Here is a 22,378-nt window from a genome sequence, read left to right as displayed (position 1 = left end):
TTAGTCTCAGGAAGCCTTTATTGTATTTCAGTGAAGTTATAATTGAGCAAATATAAGCTATGTACAATTCACACAGTTTAACATCATCAAATGTAACTGATTCAGAATGAACTTGCACAGTTTGGTGGACAAATCAGGTCGGAAGTAACAGTCAAGGCAATGGGACAACTCTCAGCTATGGTGTTTGCTTCATATTATGCCCACTGGAAAGATCCCCAGAAAGGAGTGGAATGAGAAGAAATCAAATTAACAGGAAAATTAGTTGCCATACATGTGGAATATTGTTTACACTGTAAAAGTTATGTTAATGCTGTTTGTGGAGCAAGCTTATGGTATATAAAGCTGAGTGTGAGGCAAGGTAATCTCACTTCACTTTATGCTAAATGCTTTAGATACAGGTAGAACTGATAAGAGAAGGATGTAAAATGTGTAATCAAAACTCAAACATGTACAAGATCATCCAATATAAACATCAAAATCTTCCTTTTTGTCTTCTCCAGTTAGAACACACTGGACTCCAATAATAAGGGAACCATTTCAACTCACTTCTTTCCTAAGTCTGTACTCATTAGATTGAAGAAATATACATGGAAAAAAAAATTCATAAAAATGAGGAAAAGTCATCCTTCCACATATATTTCATCAGCAAAATTATTCCTGAAGAAAAGCTGCATTAATATAACTTTAAAATGTTTTAATGCCTTTCATATTTGAGTATGACAAACACATATCAGTTTCAAATGAATTTAGGTTTTTCTTGAATGTAATGGTAAATGTAGCTAATGGTAATAAGTTACTGAACACTAGACATGAGTGTTGAATTTTACAAGAATCATCTCAGTAAATTGTATTTGTGCTATAATAATGACAGGACTGAAAATAAAACTGGTCAAATTGTCCCTTTATTATAGGACTTTGTTAAAAAGTCTTCACCTTTTAAAAATAGTTCAAAAGCTATTCTGAATTTGACTTTTTTCAAACCTTTATATAAAATTCTTCTTAAAATCTCCCTCTTAGCCCAGGATCTAATCAAGATTTTTTCCTCTTAGCTATCCAGAAGTTTAGCTGAGACACTTTGAAGGGCTCACTTCTACTTTGAGGTATCCAACTTGGCATTGCTGCACAGCTTGTAAAATCAGCTACAGCCCATCAGTGCATAAAAGTAATAGTTGATTTGATACAGTGTGGGCTTGATCCTGCAAACTCTTACTTGCTTGAGTAGTTCAGCTGAAGTTTGTCTCTCATGTGTGAGGCGTTGAAGGATCAGATCCTACATAGTGTTGCAAGTTCATGTATGAGAGAAGAAATAAAAACTTCAGAAATAAAAAAATTTAACATTTGCTTTAAGATATATACATACACAGCTATATAATGTACATATTCACAAATCTCTTTATGAAAAAAGGGAACTAATTACAGAAAACTGTCAAACCATTTTTGAAAATCTCATCATTCAATTTAGAGAAAGCAAAAGAACATTAACAAAAATATTGAATGCAATAGCTAAGTATTTGGCAAAATGTAAAAACAAACAAAACAAAGATGTCTAGATACTGAATACAATATAAAGGGTACTGAATTAATGCTAACTTTGATTATATTATCCCCATAACTCTTCTGTTCTTCCAAATTTGTAGATCAGAGTACTGTAAGAAAAGAGAAGTTTACATGTAATGTGGAAAAAGGTCACTTGACATAGGAACACAGGATACTTTAAACTCAAGTTTTGCACTTATAATTTGGGATGAAAGAAACTAAGTGTAAAATATTAATTCTTTAGCTACAGTACAGTTAGGCTCCCTCTTCTAATCTTAGCTACAGTACAGTTTAACATCTTTAATTTGAAAATCTACTTTTACATATATTTAATCCCCTATGCATACTTGAAAAAATGAAATCTGGCTATACATCCAAGAGTTCTGGTGGAGTTTAAGTATGAAGTGGCTGAGTAACTCTATACAATCTCTCTTTAAAAACAGCCACAGTTCTGATGATTGGAGAGTAGTAAATGTACCAATTTTTTGAAAAAGTTCTAGGGGTGATCCACAGAACTCTGGAGCAGTAGATCTCACAGGTGTAGCTGGCAAACTGCTTGAAAATTAAAAATAGAACAAGATATGTGAAAGATCATGATATGATAGGGTCTACCCAGCAGTTTCCGCCAAGGAAAATAGTGCTTCTCCAATCTCTTAGCATTCTCTGAACACATCAACAGATAAACCATAAAGGAGAAATGGCTGACAATTTATTTAGGTGTCCAAATATGCTTTTACAAGGTCTCTACACAAGAGGCTACTAAAAAAAAAGCTACATGTTCATGGAGCAAGAGGCTAACAAGCATTGTCATGGCTCAAGCCCAGCTAGGACAGAGAAAACAGAGTAGGAATAAATGGTGAGTTTTCCACATGACAAAAAGTAGCTAGCAGATGCCTGAAAGTTCTGTACTAGGTCCCATGTTATTCAACATTTAACAATGACCTGGAAAGAGGGGTGAGCAGTGAGGAAGATGACACAAAATTATTTAGGTTAGTCAGGACCAGAGAAGACTGTGAGGAACTTCAGAAAGACCTAAACAAGCCAGATGAATGGGCAACATGATGATGAATGAAATTCAGTGTTGACAAATGCAAAGCAGTACACACTGAATGGAAAAAATTAAACTACTCATATTTTTGATAGGGCTGTAAATTAACTATTAACTCAGGAAAGGGACCTGAGTGTCACTGCAGACAGCTCAATGAGCCGCTGCAGTCAAAAAAACAAACATGATATTAGGCTGTATAAGTAAATGGATGGAGAATAATATAGCAATCACTATTATATATTTACATAATGTCAATGGTGTGGCACTGGTCATCCTATCTCAAAAAGGTTACTGCAGAATTAGAGAGGTTCAGAAAGAGGCAATGAAAATGATCAAGGACCTGGAAAAAACCTCTTATGATGAGAGAATGAAAAGACTGTTGACCCTAGAAAAAAGATGACTATGGTCAAGAGAGGATAGATCAGGAACATCTGTTTTCACTGTGGCATAACACAAGTACAAGGGGGCCTTTACTGAAATTAAAAAGGTGAGAAATTCAAAACTGATAAAATACTTTTTCACAGAGTATATAATTAGACTATGGAACTCATTGAGGCCAAGAAATTAGCAAGATCCAAAAAGGAACTAGGACATACTGATAACAAGACTATTCAGAGTTATCATAATTAATGATGCACTTTTGGAAGAGATATTAAAACCCATGCTTCAGGGCTTAAGACCAACTATCTATTCGAGACCAGGATGAGATCTAATGGGGAGGAGGGGGTCAGATTATCCCCACATCTGCCTATTGTGGGGTTCTCACACCTTCATCTGAAGCTTCTGGTATTGACCATGGTTGGAAAGAGGATTCAGGACTTGAATGGCCCGGATTCAGTAATCAGTTACAGCTGGGCCAACCCTAGGTTTGCAAGACCCTGTTGAAGAAGAGAGAAATGAGACCTCATACTGACTTTCATAACCTGCATATTTGAGAATAGGAGGATTTGGCATGTAAATCCCATTTTAGAGATGTTTTCATTAACAAAGGTGGGTCAGAAGGGTTTCACCAGCTAGAATGTGAAGAGACCAGGTTTATAAAAAACTAGGAAAGACCTCCACATTTCATTTTTCAAGTATGGAAGGGGTGAGGATGGGCCAGGGTAAACATTGGTTGTGGATGCTGACAGAGCAGTAGCCTACACTAAGGTCAACAGCAGTGGCTGGGTGCTCAACCTTCTTGAAACTCAGGCCACTTATTGTACTGCTTAAATATGGATGTGGGAGCCCAACTTTAGGCTTTTTTAAAAACTTTAGCTTCTGCCTTTAACATTTGTTTACTAACAGCATTTAATTGTATGAAAACAAACACGCTTTGTACTCCTATGAGTAGAGAGAAACGTGTTTAATGAGTAAAACAGAAATGGACTTCAGTTTGGCAGTTTACCTGCTTCATAACATGACTGTGGGTAGAATAAGACAGATGCCAGCAATGGTTTGAAATACTTAGGCGTAAGAGAAAAATAAAACTTACCTAAAAAATATCAATGCGTTTTGAAAAAACACAGCTAATCCTGGGTACACATTTGTGTCTACAAAATAAAAGTGCAAGATATATTAAGTTTAGTAGCTTCACATTGGAAAAGTGTATTTGAGACTTTATTCATAGAGTCACCATCTTGACACAAACCAAGCATACATTGCTGTGAAGGGGAATGGACAGTGAAAGACAGCACTTGCCCTATCTCATAGGGGTGTTGTGAGGATAAATACATTAAAAACAGTGAAGCACTCAGATGCTATGGTAATGAAGCCACATAAGTACCAAAGGTAGACAGCAACTGTCACTGTTCACTTCTAGTACTTACACAAGTGATTGTAAATTAGAACATAGCCATTGCAATGCAATATGTTACATGGATGACTATGTCAGAAAAGAACAAAATAAGGTCCCCACAAATAAATAAATGGAAATGTTCAAATTCTTATAAAAGTCTGCAGTTAGAACCACAAAGGATTCCATGATTTGTTCTGTTCTGGATTTCCCTCCTAGCTGATAGAGAAAGTTTTATTCAGATGCAAAACATAAGTGTTAGTCAGTGCACCTGAGTAATGACCATAAGTGTATTAGTTAAAAAGGAATTGGTTAATAGAGTTTCATAAAACCCTTAGAAATGGAGGCTTCACTAGAATACTTGAAAAGTAAATACTGGTTTTGTATGCTTAAAGGACATTTGAAGTTCCACAGTGACAGGGAGATTTATGTTAGTAGACAGAGACTGAAGTTCAAGCATTAAGACTATAGACTGCCCAGCAGTACATGTATATATAGCTTCTTCTTCAAAATAAGTCACTAAAATCAGTACAGTAAAGAGTTGAGAATTTCATTTACAGTTTCTTTTAATCTGAGCAGCACTATGGCTCCTTACTTTACTCACCAGATCTCTATTCTCTGAACTTGCAAAACTCTCAATAACAACATCAACACAAGAGGTACATGTGTAATGGAGGTAGAATTTGCCATTGAGGTCAAAAGTACAAACTGGAGCAGGTCACTTTCCACTGTATGTGTAGACTTTCTTTTGCTACCACTTTGTGAATGTCCCCTCCCCACCGTTAAAAAGTAATAAGGAAGGAGCCTTACTTTGTGTAACATATGCTCCAAAAAGGATCCACATTGAAGCAATAAGTGAACCGAACATCAACATGAAACCAATAAAGAGCCAGATGCGAGCACCTGCAAGAAATATATTAAAAGCATTAAAAATAATCTTCGGATCAGTAGGAGATAATGTATCGTAAAACAGAGTGGCTCAAATCATCCCATCCTGCCCATGGAAGGAGGCTCTGGGGGGAAAAATCTCCACCAGGATACCCTTGCAGAGTTTCTACCACAGCATCCCACCAGGGAGAAGTAAGGCAGGATTTGCCTCTCCTGATGTAATAGGCCTCATGGTCTGTCACCAAATCTGGGGGATCCCCCCAGGTATTCACAGGAGTCCAGGGCCATCTGTGGACAGGCCCCATGCCTTCACAATGGCTCTGGCTCCAACAGCATTCCTCATTTCCTAGTGGTGCATCTCCAAGTGGAGCTATGTTGCCAGAGACTCCACTCGGCCACTGCAGACCATGGAACTCCTGGGATGGGAGAGGAATTCCAACAGAAAAGATAGCAGAACGCCTAAAGTATGCTACCTTTTCCAGGGAGATCATGTGAAGCCCTCGGGCCACAGTCCCGTGCCCGCTCAATCTCCACCTCATGGGAACTCCAGACACAGAACAGCCTCTGGAAGTTCTGAAGGGGGGAGAACAGTACCTTGTGGAAGTGGGAGAAGGAATAGCTATATGCAAAGGATCTCCTCCACGCACAGATATATGGGTCATTCCAAGCCAATATTAATAGTCAGTGGGTACATGGGCAGGTGATAGAAGGTTTGGGGGGGCTGGATTTATTTTAAAAAATCTTGCCCTGTGTAAATAAAAAAATGAATAGATGTGTACAAAGTGAAATTAAAACCTGTACACAGGAGTCCCATAGCAGCCCTACCTCCATGTAGAAGCCCTGAGCAAACAGACGATACACAATGACCAGGCGAGGGAGTTTCTACACTCTCCAAGGCCAATTAGATGGACTTTCTGCTGGCCTGAAGTAGCCTAGCACTAATGGAAGTGTTTGGGGTGGAACAGGAGAGAGGGCCATTGGATCCACAGAAACTCCCCCTGTAGACAGCATGGAGGGGCAGCAGCCACTTTTCCAGCCCATAGGCTGGCATAAGATGCAGAGTGGCTGTACTGCAGCCTCAGCAACCCATCTCAGGTTGTGAATGGGGATTTCACTCCCTCTGTGCTCATGCAGGATGCACAGATAAATGCTAGTTACTCAAGCTATATATACTTCTTGAATTCCATCTTTAGTAGGAAATCCAGAATTCATGTTCTAAGACTCAAAAATGGCCAAACAAATATTTTTCAGAGGTTAATGAGCAAGGAACATTTTTGTAAATTCTATGAGATTATAATGAAATTCATTACAAACTGTAGTTGTTTTCATTTAGCTCTTTTAATGCTGATTAAATAAACTATTTACCTGTTCTTCCTAGACATCCATCACTGTAGCTATCTCCTCTCACCTGTGCATTTGATACAGCATTTATCCTGGGACAAAAAACAAACTCAAATACATAAGTTCATAAGTCTAAAGCTTTACTACAAAAGCCATTTCAAAATGATGATGGTTAAAAAAAAAAATGAACGTTTTTAAGAGATGTGAAAAATATTCAGAGAAAGTTACTAGGCAGGTCGTTCCCATCCAGTCACACAGTTCGTAAACTCTTTGTTTAGATCAGATCTTGCAACTGGATCCACAAGGGCAGATTTCTACACCCACACAGAGCTTCAGTGAAGTCCATGGTATCCTCTCAGGTGCAAGGTCTGTTCCAAGGCAACAAGCATCTGAGCCTTGTTTAAGTGTCCTTTTTTTAAAAATGATTGAAATATCTGTAATATATTCCTGGCTTAAGTTAAATGCATTTTTTTTAAAGTTAAAGACACCCCAAATAGGTTTGTGGGATGACTGTGATGAAGACAATAGCATGAAGCACTCAACTACCCACTACTACTAATGGTCTAAATTCATCTCTGATGCAACCTTGAAAAAAAGAAGTGGTCATCAAAATAAGTTTTAGACCCAGAGAAAGAGCTGCAGGAGTAGTTAGTTACACCATGGATGAATCTGGCCTAACTTCATGTTAGTATTATTGCATAATATAGCAGAGGTTTTTCTCCAGGAATATGGGTACTTGTTATAATAGGAAAAGATGATGCCTTATAGTAAGCCAAGATATATATAATTTTTAAAGATAAAACTTAAAGGAAGCAGAGAGAAGAAACAAATAACCACATAAGTACCCAAGAGAAAAGGAAGCAGAGACCAAGAACGTTGCCTTCTTTTGTGTGATATGCGAAGGAGGTACCGGTGGATTAGCTAAAAGTAATGATGCTGATGGTTCAAATTTGGAAAATATAGAATGCTGGTTAAATTTTCCACTCTGTAAAATTATACATCTATGCATTTACAGGAAGTAAGGACCTTTTTAAATACAGAATTATTATTAGCATACTTACATGAAAAAAGCTAATGTGGAAAACACACCACAGGTGTGGAATGCATGGTTCATTTGTTCTGGTTTAGGATAAACTACTGCAGCATCTATCATTATCCACCAGCCTGTGAAAAACTAGAGAAACAATAAGACCATCACACAGTATTTGAAGAGGGAGGGGTGTGAAGATAAACTCTCAGCATGTATTCTTTGTCTAACACTTTGTGCATATTGCTAACTTAATTTCTTCTTTTTACAAATACACTCTTAAAAAAGTTTGCTGACATGTATGTTCTGTAATCCAGTGAAGCTGAAAAAAAGCTTACTGCTGACATTTTCAAAGCAGTGTTTGGGATTTAGCCATAAATCTTCTATTAAAATTAAAAAAAAAAAAAAGGTATGGCTACATTACCCACATTGCCTTAAAAACCTGAACATATGTTCCCAATATATGCATGATTTAGCCAGGTAAAATGTAAGTGCTATAACATACCTTGTTATGCCAGACACACACATATATCATGTAGGAGTCCTCGTCATGGACCAGGACCCTCTTATACTAGATGATGTACTAACACAGAACAAAAAACAAGGCCTTGCTCCAACAAGCTTATGATGCTAAGTATAAGACAAGAGACAACCGAGGGAGACAGACAGACTGATCACAGGGGGAGTACGAGGAAACAATACTGGTCTGACAGACCAACCACAGGGGGAGTATGAGGAAACAATACTCGTTAGCATGATAGGCTGTGGTCTCAGCACACAAACTGTCTAGCTGTTGTCAAGTATTTTGTAGGCCTCACAGCAAAGGAGAGTTTTATGGACAGATTTGGGGGAGGATAATGAGTTACTTTTGCGGGTGTTTATTGGGAGCTTCTCCCAAGTGTAAGGGGCAACATGGGAGAAAGCATGAAGGTTCTTGTTTGAAAAGTCAACAAGTAGGTGATGGCAGCTGGCATCACAGGCTGATCAGAGGCAGGAGTCTACCTTTCAATACTACATGAGAGTTGATAGGTAGGATGGGGATAGGGCCATGAAGGTCTTTGAAAGTGAATACATACCTTCCAACAATTTAACACTTTTTAAAAGAAAAACAATACCGGAAAAAGAAGTAGTAGTATTGGAACATCAAATTCAAACATAGTGTATACATCCAGGTGAACTGCAAAGGTTTTCCTAAACACATTTGCAAAATGTGAAGAAATATATTGGTTTAAGAATGCAGTTAGCACTGGGTTTCAGAGTGGTAGCTGTGTTAGTCTGTATCAGCAAAAACAATTGGCCAAACCAGACAGTCTCTATGCAAAAGAATAAATGGACACAAATCTGACATCAGGAGTTACAACATTCAAAAACCAGTAGGAGAACACTTCAGTCTCCCTGGTCACTCAATAACAGACCTAAAAGTTGCAATTCTTCAACCAAAAAACTTCAAAACCAGACTCCAACCTGAAACTGCAGAACTGGAATTAATTTGCAAACTGGACACCATCAAATTAGGCCTGAATAAAGACTGGGAGTGGTTGGGTCATTACAAAACCTAAACCTAATTTCCCCCATACTAATTTCCCCCTACTGTTCCTCACACCTTCTTGTCAACTGTTTGAAATGGGCCACTCTAATTGCCACTGCAAAAGTTATTTTTCCTTCCTTAGTATCCTGCTGTTAATTGAATTGTCTCGTTAGACTGACCTCACACTTGGTAAGGCAACTGCCATCTTTTCATGTATTCATACCTACTCTTGTATTTTCCCCTCCATACATCTGATGAAGTGGGTTCTAGCCCAGGAAAGCTTATGCCCAAATAAATTTGTTAGTTTCTAAGGTGCCACAAGGACTCCTCGTTGTTTTTGCAGTTCGCACTGCAATTTAACAAAATTTGATTTAGGAACATTTTATTTTCAAAGATTAATGAAGTATTAATGCCACATTAAACAAGATGACAAATCTGGATTCATTTGTGTAGTTTGAATACTTACCAGTACACCTGCAACCACTGAAGCAACTGCATTTCTTCTTTCACTCCAGTCAATACACTCACACTCTGGCCATCGGAAATTGTCTAAGAATCCTGCCATTTCTCTAATGGTTAGATTTTTCTTCTTTATCTGTACTCTTGCATGAATTTTTCATTAACTGTTGAATCCTAAATAATTTAACAAAACAGCCAGACAATTTAGAAATTTCATGATTTTTTTTCTTAAAAAAAAAAAATATTTACACTTTTGTAAAAGACAACATCCATTTAAAAAAGCATTTTTTCTCAAATCAAATTTAGGCTAACGTTTTTGTTTTGTAAGAACAAGCTTTTACAAACTAAGTCTAACAGCAATATATCCACAATTTAAAAAAAAATCTAAAACCTACAACCCAAACAATGAAGGGTTGTGCTAGCACATGAGAACTTAAAAGTGATTAGAAATGGAATACTCTACTTTCATCATCCAAGCTGACAGAAATGCAAAAATAAAAAAGCAAGCAAAACAACATAAGTGGTAAAAACTAAATAGGATTTTTAACCTGAGAGTTTAACTTCAAAGGCACAACCATGTTTCAGCCACTACAAATACTCTTCTAGATAAAAAGAGAAATATCACAGATGCAAGGGGACTTAAGAAGTTCTGCATAAATGCATAATGAATGCATAATAACTGGTCTTTACATCAGATCATCTATTAAGTTAGATTCCTGATACCAGTTGTATTCAGGAACTAAGGATGTTTGGGGAGTAGTGTACTCACACCACAGAGAGAAGGGAATAAACTTGTTGATTCAGCTAAGGAACAGTGTTAATAAAATGTGAAGGGTGTCTTATCTAGTCCTTCTAGACCAAGGAGGTAGGTGCATCACTGCAGAATCTTAAAAGTCTGAAGGCTAAAGCAGGGGTAATTAAAGAGAAAGCTATAAATAACTGTAAATAGAAGTGAAATAATTGGGCCTCAAATGTTTTATTGGCTGACCAGTAACTATAAAAGTTTCTGAACCACTATATTATTGTTCATAGTCTATTACATTTTAATCTTTATAACATATACTCCATTTGCACATTCCTTATATTTGATATTGTACAGGCTTGTATACCTGGTTTTAGTTTTTGGGGGGGGTTTTTGGTGTTAAGGGTTCAAATATTTACAAGATTTACAAAGCATATTAGCAATTCACAGCAAGCATTCCTGATGTCTAATTCTGTTTTAATATTGTAGTTAATCATTTCCCTAATCTATACAGAACAATCTACAAATATTGTTTAACTATTATGATTAACAATTAACTATCTTAATCAAAGTACAGGAAAGACTGCTGTGGAGGTTTTTAAATTCCATTGTTATCAAGAAAAATGCCCCACTGAAGGTCAAAGAAAAATGAAATCAAATACTCAGTATCAGCCTACACATGAAAAAAGGGCACTTCTTGTAGTTTAGATATTTATAGAAGAAACAAGCAATTCTGAATCTAGCACTATGATTTAATCAATGGTTATGGTGACATCTTAAACCACTAAAGCAGTCCTTGAACAGTTGGGTAGTCAACCATAACTTCCAAATGAATGTACTGCACAATTAAAAAAAAATTTTTTTTAAACAGCAGTAATGGATACGAGTTCAAGATCCAGCTCTTACCTAGAGGATTCCAAAAGGCTCACATTCCTTCCAACTCTTCCACTTGTTCCCTCTGTGCTTCCCTCCCTCTATCACAACTCTATGCTGGCTTCTACTGTGTGTGCTTCCTTCTCCACCCCACCTTTAAGTTGCTGTTTGTTCCTCCTGTAATTTCTTCATTTCCTTTCAACTCCCTGTGGCTCCTGTTTCCTTCTCCCTCCTCCACTGACCTCCTTCTCAGAAGGTCTGGTCCACCTCTGATCATCTCATTACCACTTTCTCCATGAACTACAGCAGAGGTCGGCAACCTTTCAGAAGTGGTGTGCCGAGTCTTCATTTATTCACTCTAATTTAAGGTTTTGCATGCCAGTAATACATTTTAATGTTTTTAGAAGGTCTCTTTCTATAAATCTATAATATATAACTAAACTATTGTTGTATGTAAAGTACATAAGGTTTTAAAAATGTTTAAGAAGCTTCATTTAAAATTAAATGAATATGCAGAGCTCCCTGGACCGGTGGCCAGGACCTGGGCAGTGTGAGTGCCACTGAAAATCAGCTTGCGTGCTGCCTTTGGCACACATGCCATAGGTTGCCTACCCCTGAACTACAGGTTCCTTTGTGTATGGTATTGCAGCCATTAATTACAACACAATGGCACATGCAGAAACATGCAACATGTTAAAAAACATTTTATTAAGGCAAAGTTACAATAAACCGGTAACAAACTATACCATATGTTACTTATTCAGGCTCCAGTTAATATTCAAAGATCCTGGCTAAAGATTCTGGCCTGCTGACGGGAAGCCTCCCTCCTGAGTACACTAGAAACGGTGACAAAATTTCTAGAAACCTATCCCATTTTTGGCACTTTTCTTGTGTACATACTTGGTGTGAAAGCTTTACCATCACAAGGACTGTCCATATTTTTCTATACTACAGTTCCCCAAGAGAATGGGTCACAATGATGACTGGATGACATTAGTAAAACGGCAGGGTTTGAATACGTACATATCTGAATTCTCTCTCAGTTACTCTGATTACTGAGACACTAGCCACTCTTCTTGAGGTGAGAGTGGTGTGTAAGGTACCATTGCCTAACTATTACTGGATCTTTGTGGTGAAGCTCATTAATCTCTGAAATACTGGGAAACAGTACGATTTCTGTATAAATACTTTGCAAAACCTGCAGTGTAAATTCATACAATTTGCAACACATTCCAACTAGCAGCATGGTATGTGCTAAAATTAAGAATATATTGTGCTACTGCACAAATACAGAAAGGAAGAAAGAACTTTAGGTTGATCCATCAGGCATGCAGGGAAAGGACTGCAACATTAGTAACACACATACATTCACTTTTCAACCAGATCATCTTTAGGGGAGGACTAAGAATTGTGGCATGAATGGGTAGGACAAAGCCTCAGACAACTAAAAGCATCACTGAGTGGTTGTGCTTGAGAAACAAACAATAGCATAGTGAGGCAATACATAGAGACTGCAATATATTTAGTGATATAAACCTTTGTACTATATTTGCTCAGAAATCGCACGCAAGAGCTTAACAGAATAAGTATCATTCAACAAAAAAGAAAGAGCATGAAAATATACCAATTGTAGGATCCACACAACTGTTTGCAACACCGTACATAAAGATTAAAGGCAGAGTTATGTGGCTGTCAATAATTCCCCGGAGAGTTTTGCCCATACTCCAATAGATAAAGTGAAACCTATACTCTTCTCTCCCTGCCAGATTTGCTTAATTTTCTTTGAGGTTTGTATGGTTTCCATTTGTATGTTAATATATTTATAGATTTTAGGTGGGTGATATGAATTATTCATATTTATGATGCAAGAATGTCTTTGCCAGTGGCATTTTGCACATATAATACTGATCTTCCTGCTATAATCTCTCACCTGCTTAAATCTGACAGCTAGGAAATAATACAATTGTTACTTAAATTAAACTTCAGCAAAGGTTTGTAGTGCATGATCCAACATCTCTCCAGTAATGTTAATGCCTTATAAAAATGTCAGGTTTTCCCAAATGGAAGACTTTTAAATTAATTTTGATACTGAGATTACCTTAAATGGGTTTCATGGAATTGGTTTGCATATGAATATTTTTCTTTTTTCCAGAGCAGTAACAGCAGTTATTATTAGTCAGGGCATGAAAATTTACCAGACACCTGCTTGTCAGAGGAGTAAGTCTACCTGCCATAGGTTGGTACGAAAGATGAACCCACTAGAAAGCTCCATGATTACTGTTCTGGTAAGAAGCACAGGAATTACCCCCAAGCCACTGAAAAGTAGAGTACTGAGATTCTTACCAAGATTTTCATACCAGAACCTGCTCCCCCTCTTGTTAATGGGTTTAGTGCCTGATAAATGTGAAGCCCCTCCTATACCCATCTGATGCCTGGAAGGGAGAAGGAGATTCATCTTCATCCAGACTCCTAGGCCAGAGCCTCTTGGCTGTACAGGTGTCTGCTCCTTTAGTCTTTTCCCAATCAACTGGTTACTACAAGAGCTGGGTCATCACAAGTCTCTTCCTCACCCAGTTTTCTTAACCCCTCCTCATAAATATTCCAGTGCCTGCTTCCACTGCACCTCACATCCTGCCCAAACAGCAGGAGAGAAATTGACATGATTGTCAGTTTCACAGTGCCCACCACTGTAAATATCATCCATGAAACTGACTAGACTTATTAGTTTCATATTTACTTTCACAGAGAAAAGATATTGGGGAATATTTAGGGAAAACTCAAATACTCTATGGGATTTTACAATTATGTATAGATAAAGTAATCGTTCTGATCATATTTATACTTTCAATAATTGTCAAATAGAAAATAAGTACTCAAGTTCTAAACAGGTCACATTTTCTTTAGAATACTAGAAGTTCATGAAAATTAGCAATCTTTTCACCAAGAAGGCTAGAAGCAAAGCATTTAGCTATTGGCCACAGCCAGTCATTTTCTTCACAGAAAACTACCTTCTCAAAGGTTATTTATTAATTTTTAAAGAGAGTTCTAAAAACAAGAGAAAATAAGAATGCTACCTGATATTTTCTCCCTGATCCCAATATTACTCAAAAATTTCAGCGAGAAGTAATATTATTGATATCGTGCTATAGCGGACATGTTAAGGGAAATAGCAAACAACTCAGTATCCAAACAAAATTATTCCTTTAGAGACAAACGTGTCAGAGTTACAGACACAGTATGACTTAAAATAACAATAACTTTACCCAATTTATTAATTTGATCTGCCTGCCACTAAGAAGGATCACTGTTTCCTCTCTGTTCTGGATTGCTAAGAGGTCACCCTCTCATTGAAAGAATGCCTGCTAGATTTTCAGATGACTACAACATTCAATTCTTAAGAAGATACATATGGTTAAATCATTTTTTCCTTTAAAAAAAATTCTTTAGTCAAAAGGACAACATGAAATACAAAAATTCTCTCTTTCCTAGGACTTAGGTGGGAGATGTAGTCTGTACCTTTCCCATCCTGAGATATTAGAAAATTGTGTAACTATGCAGATTTGCAATTTCAAAACAAAGTGTGTCAGTAACCCTAATAAAACTTAAGTAATTTGGTGGTGATGGAAATATGTATATACAGTGTACACTTACAAAAAACGGTATTTAAATTTTTCAACATTCAAAAAGTTGAGCACCAAATTGGGGATGTTTGGCTCACTTGGGAAATCTGAAAGCTCACACAGGAAATCTGAAAGCTCACACAAAACTTCTCTCAGCATTTCAATAACTATCCACACAAATCAGATTCTATTTTTAATACTAACATTATGGGCAAAATAGTGAAATCAGAGAACCTGTTGCCTCCTTGCCCTTGCAAATCTAATAGATTTTTTTAGAAGACCTGCTGGCTGAAATGCAAAGCAATCTGCTGCCAATGCATATTATCTTCTTTACTACAGAGTGCATTCCTGATACCCAGAACTGGCTCTGAAACATGAGTTTTGTTTGAACTTGACCTTCCAGGCCAGAGGGATAATGCAACAATTAACATGAATAGACCTGATAAAAATGCCAGCAGGTAGCATTTTTCTACAATAAGAGCCTCATAATGGACAACACAATTTTTCTGCTTCTCCAGAACATGAGTATAAATACGAAGAATAAATAAGCGATGAAGAATAATTTGCAAATGAACACAGCATAAGTAAAGCAAGATAAAGGGTCTACTCTGGAGACCTTCTCTGACTTCAGTCTGAATTTAACCGTGGGTGCCCTGCTCCAGAGTTCAGACCTTCAATGATGCAGGAGTTCATCTGCTGTATTCTGCAGCCCATTTTTCTAACATAATTTGAGCATGGAAGGTACGTAGAACGCTGCAAACAGCAAGTCTCAAACTTTCCTATGACAATGATATTTATGGGACTTCAACTATGGAGCTTCACTTAAAGTTAAAATTAATTTTTAAACAACATTTCCTTAGTTGCTTATGTATCACCATAGATGTATAGAATACTATACACCTGTGTGCCTAATAACATCCTACATTATTAATAATTAGCTTTTATATAGTACTTTGTTTTCAAAACTTTTAACCCATCCTCAACATCTCAAGGAGGGAAGCAAGCATTACTCCTGGGAGAATTCTGCACCACTGCGCAATGCAGAATTTTGCAGAAATCAACATTGTGCACGCAAAATTTCCTTCCCCCCACAGAAATGGGCTGCAGCACTGCTAGCCACCACGAAGGACTCATGGGCCAGGCAGAGCCCATCTTGCACATAGAAGACACTGCCAGGGGAGAAGGAGGGAGCTACAGGGTTCCTGGCAGCTGCAGTTCCCAGCACGCGCTGAGGGAAGGAGAGGGCAGCGCATGAAACGCCATGCAAGCCTGGGACTGAGCGAGCATTAGGCTGTTTCCTCCTCTGGTTCTCTGGGCTCTGGAGCGAGAAGGGTGTCTGGGCAAGGGGGGGCGGGCAACGGCTGGGCTCTGGTGGGGGAAAGGGGTTCGGGTATATCGGCTGGGGGGGGCTGCGGCTGGGCTCTGGGATGGGAGGAGTTATAGGTGTCTGGCCTCCCAACTGGGCTCTGAGGGGAAGGGGTAGGAGAAACAGGAACTGGGTTGTCATAGGGGTTTCTACTCTACTCTCTCTACTCCTGGGGGGAATTTTTGTGTGCATCTTTACTGTTACAGATATACTTGCTGACAGGTATTTTGAAATAAATTACCAAAATAATTGAAACTGGCATGATTATGTAGTTTCAGAGTAACAGCCGTGTTAGTCTGTATTCGCAAAAAGGAGTACTTGTGGCACCTTAGAGACTAACCAATTTATTTGAGCATAAGCTTTAATGAGCTTCAGCATCCGATGAAGTGAGCTGTAGCTCACGAAAGCTTATGCTCAAATAAATTGGTTAGTCTCTAAGGTGCCGCAAGTACTCCTTTTCTTTTTACGATTATGTAGTGTTATTCTGACAAAATCTGCAAAATTTTGAATTTTAAAATATTGTGCACAGAGTTTTTAATTTTTTGGCGCAGAATGCCCCAGGAGTAAAGTATTATTACAGCCATTTGACAGATGAAGAAACTAAGACCCTGTCTACACTGGCAAGTTTCTGCACAGTAAAGCAGCTTTTTGCACTGTAACTCCCAAGGTGTAAACAATGCCAAGCCACTAAGTGCACAGAAACAGCGCAGTTGTAGCGCTTTAAAAAAAGCACCCCAACAAGAGGCATAGAGCTTTCTGAGACGGGGATATTGCACTGCGGTGCTAGTATAGACACCGTGGCGATTACAGCACTGCGATTGGTCTCCGGGAGGTGTCCCACGATGCCTGTTCTCACCTCTCTGATCACAGGTTTGAACTCTACTGTCCTGTTCTCAGGTGACCAACCGTCATCCCCACCCCATATATTCCTTTGGAAATTTGGAAGTCCCCTTCCTGTTTGCTCGGTAATGCGTGCAGTGGTCTCAGTGCATCTTTCCAGGTGGCCATGCCTGCTCCATGCACCAGGCGATCCCCCGCTTGGAGCAATGATGAGCTGCTGAACCTCATCAGCATTTGCGAGGGGGAGAGGGAGGCTGTCCAGTCCCAGCTGCGCACCATCCATAGGAATTACACCACCTATGGACAGATTTCATGATGCATGACAGAAAGGGAACAAAGTGAAGAAGCTGTGGAACGCCTACCACAAGGCGCAGAAGGCAAACCACCGTTCTGGTGCTGCGCCCATGAGCTGCCAGTTCTATAATGACCTGGACACGATACTCAATGGCGACCCCACCTCCACTTTGAAGACCACTGTGGATACTTCAGTGGCTCATGTGCCAGTCGAGAGTGGACCAAGCCAGGAGGAGGAAAACTGGGACAAGGATGTGGAGGGGGACCCAGAGGCAGAGGATGACTTGGAGACCAGAGATGCATGCAACCAGGAGCTCTTTTCTACCCTGGGGGAGGCTAGCCAGTCACAAGCTGTCAGAGCTTGGCAAAGAGCAAACAGGAGAGGAGGCACCTGGTAAGTGGATCTGATTTTGTGAATCGCTGAAGTGAGTTGTTGGGGGCAGGAGGGTTGCAGAAAGCAGGCTTGTCTCCCACCGCATGCCTAGTATAAGCAGCGGGACAGGCTGTTGATTGACTCCCTCATTTCCCAAGAATCTCCCTCAGATATCTCCAGGAAACTCTCATGGAGATACTGGGCAATCTGTTGCCGCAGGCATTTCGGCAGAACGGCTTTGTTTCTTGCCCCATTAACAGTAACTTTCCTGCGCCACTGTGCCATCACGGGGGGCTGGGGGAGACCACTGCTGCACACAGGCAAGCTGCATAGGGGCCTGGGAGGAAGCTGCAGGCTTGGAGAAGATCCTCCCTTGATTCCTGCTCACCTTCAGCAGTGAGATATATTCCATAATAATCACATTCTGTGGAAAGTGTGGGGACAGGAGTGATTATCAGGCTTCCCCTACAGTGCTGGCTCTCCCCAAGAGCCATGTGCCAAGTGTACAGTAAGGTCCAGGAAGAGTAATTTACCCTGCCCCTGTGGCTACTCACCATTTTGGGGGTCTTGTGGCTCATGTGTCCTTGCCTGGGGTCAACCAGTTAGTGACAGGTGTGAGAGTACTGGCTGTGCTTTAAATCACTGAATCAGTGTTCTCTGTGTTGCAAACAATACTGCTTCTGTACAATGTTGCATTAAACTTCACAGAGATGACCTTGGGAGCCCAGCCTCCCTCTTTGTTATCAGCACCTGAATGGCTATGCAGAATTAAAAAGCAGCCAAGAAGAATTAAGGAAGACTTTCTGCATGATGTTATGATGCACTCCGCTGCCGAGAAACAGGAATTGAAGGAGTGGTGGGACAGCGAGAAGAGGGACTGAAAGGAGAACGCAACACGCCAGAATGAAGCCACGGAGCGGCTCTTAAAGGTTATGGAGTGCCAAGCAGACATGCTCCAGGAGATACTAGCTCTTCAAACCAAGCAGCTCCGTGCCCGCCCTCCCCTGCAGCCGCTGTGGCAAAACTCTTTCCCATGCGCCCCCCAGACAGTGCCAACACACTCTTATCAACCTCCTGGTTCCAGTCTATACCCGCGGCATTCCACTCCTCCCTCCTCACAGTCCAGCACTGTGGACTCCCACTACCCACTGCACTCAACACCCATCCCTCTCCAGTTTGGCCCTGCTGAAGTACAGTACCTGCTGCACTGTATTCCAAAGGAGAAGGATAGATATGATCCCTGGACATATACAAATCTTTAGCCATCCTGGGACCCCTCCTCCTCCTGGGACCTTCCCTTATCCCTCTCACTGCTGATGGGTCTTTTTGTTTGACTCTCTCCTCCAGTTGTTGTTTTTTAATAAAAGAATTGTGTTGGTTTGAAAGTAATCTTTATTCTATTAATTGAAAGCAAAAAGAGCACTGCAAAGCAACATACAATTATGTTAAACCCACTTATTGCATCATGTGCACCAACCACCTCCTAGCATTACAAGCACTGCACTCCCGAGCATAGCAACAAATATTAGTGGCTTTCAGCTTCAGATTGTTGCCTCAAGGCATCCCTGATCCTTATGGCCCCACGCTGTGCCCCTCTAATAGTCCTGTCTCTGGCTGTTCAAACTCAGCCTCCAGGCACTGAAGTGAAGCTTTCACCCTTTCCTTCACAAATATTATGGAGCATACACCATGCAGCTATAAGCATAGGAATATTGTCATCGGCCAGGTCCAGCTTCCCATAGAGGCAGCGCCAGCGGGCTTTTAAACAGCCAAAAGCACACTCCACAGTCATTCTGCACTTGCTCAGCCTGTTGTTGAACCTTGCTGCTGTCAAGTTGCCCCCTGTATGGCTTCATAAGCCACGGCATTAAGGGTAGGCGGGGTCTCCCAGGATCACCATGGGCATTTCAACTTCCCCAACAGTGATCTTCTGGTCTAGGAAGAAAGTCCCTGCTTGCAGCTTCCTGAACAGGCCAGTGCTCCAAAAGATACATGCGTCGTGCACCTTTCCGAACCAGCCTGCGTTAATGTCTGTGAAATGCCCATGGTGATCCACAAGCACCTGGAGAACCAATGAGAAATACTCCTTGTACTTAATGTACTCAGTGGGTAGGTGGTCTGGTGCCAGAATTGGAATATGCGTGCCATCTATCACCCCTCAGCAGTTAGGGAAGCCCATATATGCAAAGCCATCCACAATGTCACACACGTTGCCCAGAGTCAGAGTCTTTCGAAGCAGGATGCAATTAATGGCCCTGCACACTTCTGTCAACACGAGTCTGACGGTAGACCTTCCTACTCCAAACTGATTAGCGACCGATCAGTAGCAATCTGGAGTAGCCAGCTTCCACAGTGCAATCGCCATGCACCTCTCCAATGGCAGGGGAGCTCTCATTCTCGTATCCTTGAACACAGGGCTGGGGCAAGCTCATCACACAATCCCATGAATGTGGCTTTCCTCATCCGAAAGTTCTGCAGCCACTGCTCATCATCCCAGATGTGCATGACGATGTGATCCCATCACTCTGTGCTTGTTTCCAGAGCCCAAAAGTAGCATTCCACTGCAGTCAGCACTTCCATGAATGCCACAAGCAATCTTGTGTTGTAGCTACTACGCGTGGCGAGATCAATGTCACGCTCGTCTTGCCTTTGTAGTTTAAAGAATAACTCCACTGCCACTCGTGATGGGTTGGTCAGAGCAAGCAGCATAATGGTCAACAGTTTGGAATCCATTCCTGCAGCCAGAAGAGGCAGGGCGCGCAATACACAAATCGTTGAAAGATAGCGACAAATGCGGACAGAAGCACAGGAATTGCTGGGTTGCAAAGCAATGCATCACAGGTCATTGGGACAGGACTCAGGATGCCCCATAACCCCCTCCGCCTTCCCACAAGTGTAAGCAGCAGAAAAGAATGAGGTGCTCTGTGGGATAGCTGCCCAGAGTGCACTGCTCCAAATACCGCTGCAAGTGTGAACATGCTATTGCACAGGCAGCTGACAGTGTGAACACACAACAGTTTCCCGCCAGCGCTGTAACTTTGCCAGTGTAGATGTACCCTTATTCCAGAACAAGAGTGTCACTGGAGGTAATGCTAAACAGGAACAAGGCATGCTTGTTCCGGAATAAGAGTGTACACATATGGAGTTGGTTGGGAACAGCTTACTGCACTTTTAATTAACACCCTACCTTAATTGCCCTTAACTTTGAAGTATAGACAAACCCTAAAATGGAACTAGAACGCAGGAGTTCCATCTGAAATCCAGTCCAAACGGCTACACGGTCTCCATGAAAACAAAGAATGGGAAAAAGTTTACTTTGTAAGCTTTTCATTTCTTTTTGCATTTCCTGAAGTTTGTACAATGAAAATCCAATATAGTGGTCTCTACACCATGAAGCACTTTCTGGGGTGTCTGCAGAGTGCTAGCTCTTCTCATTTTCAGACGAGAAAGAATGGATGGGGGAGGGGAAGAAATTAAAACCAAATTGTCTTTCAAAAGGATAAAACATCACTCTAAAGACAGTTAAACACACATACTTCTTTTATAAAAAAAAGAGTTTGAGAATCCTTGAACTAGCCCATTAGAATCGCTCATTTTACACGCAGTTTCACTTTCAGGTTCTCACCCGCGGGGACACACAGCTACAAGATAGGGGGCTGCGTGACAGAAAGAGGGGGGCAAAGAAGGGGGGCGGGTGGTCTGTGGGGGGGAGGGGCGATGCAGAGTCGCGTTTTGGGTGCCGGTGGCACTTTTTAAGGAGCATCCATCCCCCAGCACTGGGAGCAGGGGGGAGGAGGTGACGGGGCAACCTCCCCTTCCCCCCCCGTGCAGAGAGCGACGAGAAGATTTGCACCCTGACCCGCCGCGCGCGAAGGGCCGTTGGCTTGCGGCCGTTAGGGGGGGACTCCCGTGGAGCGCGTGCAGCAGGCGGGGGGCGGTTAGAACGGGCGGCGTAGGGGGGGGGGGCAGGGAGCGCTCGCTCAGGAACAGCCCCTACCCCAGCGGGGAGGCGGCAGCCGCCAAGCTGCTCTCAGCCTCCCTTCGCGAGGGCCTCGCTTCGCCCGCCTTTTCCGCGAGCTCGCCCCCCTCCCCGCGCGCTGGGCCGGTCGGAGGGGGACGCAGGAACCGCACCTACCCTGTCCTGCGTGAGACACTTCCTGCGGCCACCGCCCGGCCGGCCCGGGGGGTGGGGGGGAGGGGTAAGCGAGGAGACTGACAGGTGCCTCTGCCCAATCAGCAGCCGCAGCGAGGCGTCACAATGGGCTGGGCAGGGAGGGAGGCTGCGCTGCGCTGTGGTTAGCCCGGGCCCGGGCGTGAGGCTCCAGCCGAGGCCAGGCCCTTCCCCGCCTGGGAGCCCCCAAAGCAGCCCCTGCCCCTCCCCGCGGGGCTGCAGCAGCCTCACCGGGACCCTGAGTCGCTCTGTCCCCATCCCCCATCCTCTGCTGCAGCAGTGCCATGGCCCGTGCCCCTCTGGCACCAGCTGCCCACCCCCCCCCCCCCGGTCGGCAGCGGGGGGCCTCTCTGACAGCGCCGAACGGGCACGGCCGGGCTCCCCCCTGCCTGCGTCACAATGGGTCAGCGCTGTGGTTAGAAGGCGCTGCAACCCAAGCCTTGGCAATAAAGGGCAGCGGCCGCACAGGTGCGATGGGCGCTCGGTCCCCGGGGGGCA

General features: G+C 41.7%; 1 protein-coding gene across 4 annotated transcripts; it reads right to left on the bottom strand.

Moving 5' to 3' along the window:
- On the bottom strand, nucleotides 1-21,952 carry TMEM50B (transmembrane protein 50B). 4 transcript variants are annotated; one of them, XR_012161084.2, is made up of 8 exons: nucleotides 21,845-21,952; nucleotides 9,609-9,775; nucleotides 7,649-7,761; nucleotides 6,612-6,679; nucleotides 5,169-5,261; nucleotides 4,059-4,116; nucleotides 3,353-3,462; nucleotides 1-1,646 (listed from the first exon to the last, which is right to left on the bottom strand). XR_012161084.2 is itself a non-coding variant. In XM_073361824.2 (8 exons), the coding sequence occupies exons 2-7, from the start codon at nucleotides 9,705-9,707 to the stop codon at nucleotides 1,601-1,603; spliced, it is 477 nt and encodes a 158-aa protein (XP_073217925.1). In that variant the 5' UTR covers nucleotides 9,708-9,775; nucleotides 21,845-21,952; the 3' UTR covers nucleotides 1-1,270; nucleotides 1,591-1,600. The 4 variants fall into 4 exon arrangements, 3 of the variants coding, with proteins under 3 accessions (XP_073217925.1, XP_073217906.1, XP_073217916.1); XM_073361824.2 differs by lacking the exon at nucleotides 3,353-3,462 and having other exon boundaries at nucleotides 1-1,270; nucleotides 1,591-1,646; XM_073361805.2 differs by lacking the exon at nucleotides 3,353-3,462.
- Nucleotides 21,953-22,378: the final 426 nt, after the last annotated feature.

The sequence above is a fragment of the Lepidochelys kempii genome, chromosome 1 (assembly GCF_965140285.1).
Source record: "Lepidochelys kempii isolate rLepKem1 chromosome 1, rLepKem1.hap1, whole genome shotgun sequence".
Lineage (NCBI taxonomy): Eukaryota > Metazoa > Chordata > Testudines > Cheloniidae > Lepidochelys > Lepidochelys kempii.
This window is presented reverse-complemented; position numbering and strand designations above follow the sequence as displayed.

What these genes read in the sequence shown, in the direction of transcription:
- TMEM50B (XM_073361805.2), bottom strand. Translation starts at nt 9,707, where the DNA reads ATGGCAGGATTCTTAGACAATTTCCGATGGCCAGAGTGTGAGTGTATT. An exon ending in CAGTGGTTGCAGGTGTACTG is followed by an intron (nt 7,762 to 9,608) that starts GTAAGTATTCAA and finishes TTGTTTCTCTAG; the next exon opens with TTTTTCACAGGCTGGTGGAT. An exon ending in AACGCATTGATATTTTTTAG is followed by an intron (nt 1,647 to 4,058) that starts GTAAGTTTTATT and finishes CTTTTCTTACAG; the next exon opens with TACTCTGATCTACAAATTTG.